The sequence below is a fragment of the Chiloscyllium plagiosum genome, chromosome 10, assembly GCF_004010195.1.
Source record: "Chiloscyllium plagiosum isolate BGI_BamShark_2017 chromosome 10, ASM401019v2, whole genome shotgun sequence".
Taxonomy (NCBI): domain Eukaryota; kingdom Metazoa; phylum Chordata; class Chondrichthyes; order Orectolobiformes; family Hemiscylliidae; genus Chiloscyllium; species Chiloscyllium plagiosum.
The window spans coordinates 84,589,651-84,597,080 of record NC_057719.1 but is presented as its reverse complement, the minus strand read 5'-3'; the positions used below and the strand labels follow the sequence as shown (position 1 = coordinate 84,597,080).

The 7,430-nt window shown below is 44.1% G+C and overlaps 2 protein-coding genes across 6 annotated transcripts in view; one reads left to right on the top strand and one right to left on the bottom strand.

Moving 5' to 3' along the window:
* Window positions 1-5,143, bottom strand: part of knl1 (kinetochore scaffold 1) — a 131,448-nt gene extending 126,305 nt beyond the window's left edge. For 2 of the 3 annotated variants that reach the window (XM_043698237.1, XM_043698238.1), the window contains exon 1: window positions 5,045-5,135. The gene's annotated coding sequence lies outside the window, so the exon portion shown is untranslated. Of the gene's footprint in view, window positions 1-5,044 lie in introns of all 3 variants that reach the window. The other variant, XM_043698239.1, reaches the window with a different exon arrangement.
* Window positions 4,691-7,430, top strand: part of knstrn (kinetochore localized astrin (SPAG5) binding protein) — a 29,932-nt gene continuing 27,192 nt past the window's right edge. The window contains exon 1 of one of the 3 annotated variants that reach the window (XM_043698242.1): window positions 4,691-5,000. In XM_043698242.1, the coding sequence (XP_043554177.1) occupies window positions 4,943-5,000 (58 nt within the window). In that variant the 5' untranslated portion in view covers window positions 4,691-4,942. Of the gene's footprint in view, window positions 5,001-5,261; window positions 5,540-7,430 lie in introns of those variants that run through there. The other 2 variants (XM_043698244.1, XM_043698243.1) reach the window with 2 other exon arrangements.

Sequence of the window (7,430 nt, the reverse complement as noted above, 5' to 3'; positions counted from 1 at the left end):
AGCAATAAAGTTTCAGCCACCAGCATTTATTGCCCAAGCCTTGTCCTCGAGAAAGTGGTGGCAAGCTGTCTTCTTGACTCAGGTTGTTCATGGGTTGACCAACAATGTCATCAGGGAGAGAATTCCAGGATTTTAATCTTGCAACAGTGAATGCACGATGACATATTTCCAAATCAGGGCTACGAATAGCTTATAGGGGAATTTGCAGGTTGTGGTGGTGATAATGCCATGCGTCCGGTGCCTTTCACTTTCTAGATGAAATTGGTCATGGGTTTGGAATGTGCTGTCTGAGGAACTTTGAATTTCAGCACTGCATCTTGTAGATAGCAGCAATATGTATTACCTGTTTTAAAAAATTCTCAAGGTCAGGTTCGTAGGAGAGTAGTCTGACACAGAACAAACGACCAAGAGGCGAGTCTGCTAGAATATGGGCATTTTATTCCCCGCAGCGTCGCCACAACAAGGTTTCATACAACGGGTCTGGCTTATACTCACTCTACATGTTACCGGAACTGGGAGCCGTCAGTTCTCGTAGAGCGGTTGCAAACAACCCACGCTCGGCGGTTAAACGTAACCCCGGAGCAGACTCACCGAACTGGAGACTTTTCCAGCTGATATACTCTTTTCCAGATATAAACATTCATGTGAACAGCAGAGCAAGGCTAAAAAACACATTCCATTCTGGTTACATACAGATAAGAAGATTCACACGGGGAGGTGTGTAATAAGATTCACACGGGACTAAGCAACACCTCCATTCCGGTTAGATTCACACATGTATTGGGACATAATTTTTAACCGTTTCACCACATTCCACTGCTTGGAATTTTACACCACAACTACTGAGGGTGGTGGAGGGAGCGGATGTCTTTCCGATCATGCGGACTACTTTGTCCTACACGTCAAGCTTCTTGAGTGTTCTTGAAGCTGCAGCCATCCGCACAAGTGTGAAGTATTCCATCACATTCCTGACATGTGCCAAGTAGATGATGGATAGGCTTTGGGGAGTCAAGAGGAGAGTTTCTTGCCTCTGACCTGCTCTTGTAACCACTGCATTTATGTGGAGACTCCAAAAATGAATGCCATTCAGGGCAGGACTTGTACACTTAATGGTCCTGGGGAGTGCTGCTGAACAAAGAGACCTTGGAGTGCAGGTTCATAGTTCCTTGACAGTGAATGTCATTCAGTAATGGTAATACCATTGAATGTCATGGGCCAGTAGTTTGATTATTTATTATTGGTGATAATCACTAACGTTTGTGTCAGGCAAATGTTATTCACGACTTGTCAGCACAAGCCTGGATATTGTCCAGATCGTGTTGCACTTGAACATGAACTGCTTCAGTGTCCGAGTTGTCACATATGGCGCTGAACATTGGTGCTATCAGCACCAAACATCCCCACTTCTGACCTTATGAAGGGAAGGTCATTGATGAAATAGCGAAGATAGTTGGGCCTAAGACACTATCCAGAGAAACTCCTGCAGACCATTTTGGAACCAACATGACTGACCACCTACCACTGCCATCTTTCTACATTCCAGATATGACTAAGCAGCTTGCCCTTGATACCCATTTATTCCAGTTTTACTAGGGTTCCTTGATAACACACTTTGTTAAGCAGAGTTTTGATGTCAAGAATCACTTCCGGAATTCAGCTCGTTTGTCCATGTTTGAATCAAAGCTGTAATGAGGTCAGGAGCTGAGTGGCCCTGGCCGAATCCAAGATAAGCATCACAGAGCAGGTGCTGCTTGATAGCACTGATGACATCTTCCATCACTTTACAGCTGATTGAGTGCAGAATGACAGGGTAGTAACTGACCAGGTTGAATTAGTCTTCCTTTTTAGGTACAGAACATACCTGTGCAATTTTCCACATTATCAGGTAGATGCCAGTGTTGTAACTAGAAGAGCTTAGCGAAGGGTGCAGCAAGTTCTGGATCAGAATTCTTCAGTACAATTGCCATAATGTTGAGGGACCATTGTCTTTACAGTATCCAGTGCCTCCAACTGTTTGGGGCTGCACAGTGGCTCAGTGGTTAGAACAGCTGTTTCACAGCACCAGGGACCCAGGCTCAATTCCAGCCTTGGGCAACTAGCTGTGTGGAGTTTGCACATTCTCCCAGTGTCTGCGTAGGTTTCCTCCCACAGTCCAAAGATGTGCAGGTTAGGTGAATTGGCCAAGCTTAACTGCTGTAGTGTTCAGGGATGGAGGTTAGATGCATTAGTCAATGGTAAATGTAGAGTAATTGGATATGGGAATGGGTCTGGGTGGGTTACTCTTCGGAGTCTGGACTTATTGGGCCACAATAGCCTGTTTCCACACTGTAGGGATTCTGATTCTTGATATCAAGGATAATGAATTGAATTGGCTGAAGAAGAGTATCACTAACACTGGAGATGCAAAAGAGGCCACAATGGATCATCCACTCAGCACTTCTGGTTAAAGATTGGTGCAAAAGATAAGGCTGAAGTATTCACAGCAATGTGTAGAGAATGGGAGTATTTGCGGAGCATCCTCTTATTGTCATCATTTGTTTAATTGTCCTCCACCATCCACGATTGGATGTGCTAGGATTGCAGTGCTTCTAACTGATCCATTGGTTGTGACATCACTTAGTTCTGTCTATCATTGGATGCTTGCTGTTTAGCACACAAGTAGCCCCGTTTCATGGTTTCACCAGGTTCATCCCTCATTTTTAGGAATACCTAATGCTACTCCTGGCATGCTTTCCTGCATTCTCCTTTGTGCTCGGGCTAATCCCTTGGCCTGATGGGAATGGGAATGGGTTGGGTTCTGTATACCATTGTGCTGTCTGGGACATGGTCATACTCACGGAGTCATTCCTTACAGACAATGTCAGGCTAGCCTGTGAGACAGCTCTCCCAATTTTGGCACTAGCCTCCAAATGTTAGTAAGGACGACTTTGGTGGGCCAACAGGGCTGTTTTGTCAGTATCTTCTGGTGCCTCAAGTCGATATCAGGTGATCCATCTGGTTTTATTTCATTAAGACTTTGTCGCAATTAGTACAACAGAATGGCTTGCTACGTCATTTCAAAGGGCAACTGAGAGTCATACGTGGTCCAATCCGGATGAGGAAGTCAGATTTCCTTCTCTGAAGGACATAAATGAATCAGATATGGTTTTTCCCAACAAATGATTTCTGGTCAAGAATAGAGATTTTCTTTAATTGAATTCATATTCCACCACTTAGGTGACAAAATTTGAATCCAAGTCCCCAGAACTTTACTTAGGTTAATAGTCTAATAATACCACTAAGCCATCACTTCCCCACTCTTGACTACCTTGATACTAGTTTCTCTCTTTCTAGAGTTTGTCTTCTTAATTAGGATTTACATTTGCTGTGAGCCATGAACTAACTTCTTAAATGTTTTCCCATTGTTCCTCAACATTCTCCTAAACTCCTTTTCCAGTCCACCACAGCCAGCATGGTCCCCATTCTTTTGTAATTGCACTTATTTACAGTTAGCAAAGTTTGTCATTTTCTTATCCTAAATTCAATTATGATATGGTCATTGTTTCTGAGGGGATCTTTTAGACTATTTGTTAAAGTTGCCTCATTGTAGGCTTTCAGATCTAAAATAGCTGATCCCTCTGATTGACAACTGTCTCGAATAATGTATGAATTATTTCTTGTGACCAACTTTTCCAATTTGATTTACCCAATCTACATAAGAATCAAAAGTCACGTACAATGTACTGCCATTTCTACATACATACTCTTATCAAATCATTATTAAATTCATTTTCTATTCTACCAAGCAGCTACTATTGGGGAGTCTATAAACTATTCCCAAAAGCATCATCTTTTCCTATTTTTGCCTCCAAGCATACAGATCCTCTGTCTCTCTCTAATCCAAAAGCATTATTTGCGATCATACTTATTCCATCTCACACCAAACTATCTCATTATTCTTTCCTTCCAGCCCACTACTCTTCTGAAAGGTCGCTAACCTTGAATATTTAGTTTCAAGTTTTGAACTCCTTGTAACAATGTCTCCACAATGGCTAGAAGATCATATCCATTAACCTCCATTTGTGCTATTAATTCATTTATATCATTCCAAATACTATGCACATTATAAATCAAGACAACACAGCTTTGTTGAAATTGCTAAGTTCCACTTAGTAAAATCGCGTGCAAAAACGGGGACAACTGTCCCACATACCAGCAAAGCGAGAGTTTAACATTCACTTATTCATTAACAATATTTAAGTTGGTGGATTGGACAACAATCAAGCAGGTTGCTTTGTCCTGATGGGTCTAAGGTTGAATTTTATCGGATCAGCACTCATCCAAGCAAGAAAAAAAAGCATTGTATCACACTGAGCTATTCCTTGTATAGGCTGGGTACAGACAGGAAAGTTAAGCAGTGAATTAAGTACCACAAAAATCCTATCCTGTGACCTATTCTTTAGCCACACGATTTATATGGATGATCCAGTTCAGTTTTTGGTCGGTGTTAACGCTCAGAGATGTTGACAGTGACAATAGTCATGTCATTATACATCAAAAGGCGTTAGGTAGACCGACTTGCTGGAGATGGTCCTTATCTAGCACAAGTACTATTCGCCAGTCACGTTTTTTTTTAAAAAACCTCGGGGCGTAGTCACTGTAACAACATAGAAAAACAAACCAAGTCTGACAAACAGCAATCCCTCAGCAATTTGTAAGTGGAGGGATGGGGGGAGGAGAGGTTTACAGAGTGAAAATCTACACACGTTAAAAGGACAAGCATCAGAAGCTAGAAGCTGCAGCGAAAGAAGTTTGTGTGGGGGAAAAGCAACTTAATACTCTTCCCCCACCGACCGTGACACAAGGCACTCCAGGCTGGGATGGTTTCCAAACCTCCTCGCACCCCCAAACTAGAAAACCAAGCTGCGCCGGAAAAAAAACAAAACAAGCAAACAGACATTTTATGCGCCTTTTGTACAGAAGCACGAAAGGCCCAACGGACGGACAACAAACAACGGCTAGTAAGTACGATTAGCACCACGTTAATGACAAATCCATTCCTTACCGAGGGGGGAAAAGAGGGTTGTCCGAACGAACGGTCAATCTGAAACTTCCCCTTCCCCGGGAAAACAAACTCCCACCGCCGACCAATCGGCGCGCGGCCCTTCAGCCCGAGAGAATTTTAAATTCAACCGCCTTGACGTGCGGGAGATGCCGCGCATGCGCATTAACAGTGCGGGCGGGGAACGCCCGCCCATCCTCATAACGTTTGGTGGGGTGGTAAAAAAAAGTTGCTTCCTTCGGCGGTCTTTTCAACTTCTTGAAGTCGAGAGAGGAAAAAAAAATACTCAATAACTTCTGAGGACGCTATGTTGAGTCCGCCTTGTGGGGAAAAGGAAAACCTAGCAACGGATTCACGGGAGGAAAGTGACGTCAAGGGACTAGGCGGGACTAAGTTTAAATTTTCAGGCGGCGATTTGTCTCTATTCTAAATCTACATATCCCTGTACGTTTTTGCAGAAATATTCTAGCGGGAGGCGGACGGCAGTAATGAGTAAAGGTAATGTGTGTTTTATTGACGTGGAGGACTGTGAAACATTATGGTGCATAGGTAATGGTCGCGACGGTGAGCCAGTCAATGCTACCTTAGAGACAAAAAAAACTGCAGATGCTGGTATCTAAGGTAGGGAGGCTGGAAGAACACAGCAAGCCAGGCAGCATCAGGAGGTGGAAAAGTCCACGCCCTAGAGAATAAGTTTTTATAAATGGCAGATCAGAGCTTCCGAGGGACACTAATGATTGCAAGTAAAAGATTACTTTTTTTTAAAAAGTGCTGGGTGGTCATTGAATATGATGCTGGTGGAGATTTAGTGTGTGTGAGCATAATGTTTGTCAGTGTTGGGGTTTTAGTGACCACTGAGTATAGGTCATGGTGGGGCATTACTGACTAGTTTAGATTAGATTAGATTCCCTACAGTGTGGAAACAGGCCCTTCAGCCCAACAGGTCCACATCGACCCTCCAAAGAGTAACCCACCCAGACCCATTTCCCTCTGAGAGGAGAAAGTGAGGACTGCAGATGCTGGAGATCAGAGCTGAAAATATGTTGCTGGAAAAGCGCAGCAGGTCAGGCAGCATCCAAGGAGCAGGAGAATTGATGTTTCGGACGTGAGCCCTTCTTCAGGGCCCTTCTGCTTTTCCAGCAACATTTTCAGCCCATTTCCCTCTGACTAATGCACCTAACCTATGGGCAATTTAGCATAGCCAATTCACCTGACTTGCACATCTTTGGACTGTGGGAGGAAACCAGAGCAACCGGAGGAAACCCACGCAGACAAGGGGAGAATGTGCAAACTCCACACAGACAGTTGCCTAAAGCTGGCATCGAACCTGGGACCCTGGTGTTGTGAGGTAGCAGTGCTAACCACTGAGCCACCGTGCTGCCCCAGAGGTAGCTTTGTGTGAGAATATTTAATGAGTAGATCTTTTCTGATCGACTTGTTCAGAGTTTTCTTTTCAATGTGCCACCAGACCCCCTGTACAGCATTAATGAGTAAGTATCTCACCCATTCTTTGGTATAACTTAACGTCGAAATTGAAAGTAAACATCCCAAATGGCCCCGAGCATAGTTTAGACCAGATTATCGCCAATTTAATAAAAAAAGGTGCCAACCAGACTTCCTCTTTTCTTTTTAAAGAAAAGAGACATACCCAAGCAACACTATTATTTGTACACAGTAAATTGTTCACCTTAAGTTAATTTGTCCACAAAGTGTCTTGCTTTCTCCGACATGTCAAAGAGATGTATAGATCCATTCAAGGTGATACGAAACACCGTCAGATACCTCAAAGAGTACTCGATCCCAAGCTCCTTCAGTCTTTTCTTGGTGCCATCATAGGATTTTCTTTTCTGGATTACTGCTGCTGCGAAGTCCTGGAAGAACGTGATCTTTGAGCCCTTGTAAACTTGGGCCTTTGGATCCTTCCCCTGGATTCTGGAAGCTTCCACGATTCTCTTATCATCTCAATAGTGATGAAGCTGCACCAAGATAGGACGAGGACACTGGTCCAGACCTGACCTCCGTGCCGTGAACCAGTGAGCTCTCTCAATCTTCAAGCTTCCCATTCCAGCCTCCAAGTTAAGGGATTTCAGCAACCAGTCCTCAATAAATTCCACTGGTCGCTCACCTTCCTTACCCTCCAACAGACCAACAATCCAAAAATTTTTTTTTTCTCGTGCCCTTGTTCTTGAGGTCATCAACCTGCTCCTGCCCCACCGAACTCATCTCTGCATACCTCGACACGGTCCTGACCCCCTTAGTCCAAGAACTCCCCACCTACGTTCGGGACACCACCCATGCCCTCCACCTCCTCCATGATTTTCGCTTCCCCGGTCCCCAATGCCTTATCTTCACCATGGACATCCAGTCCCTGTACACCTCCATCCCCCAT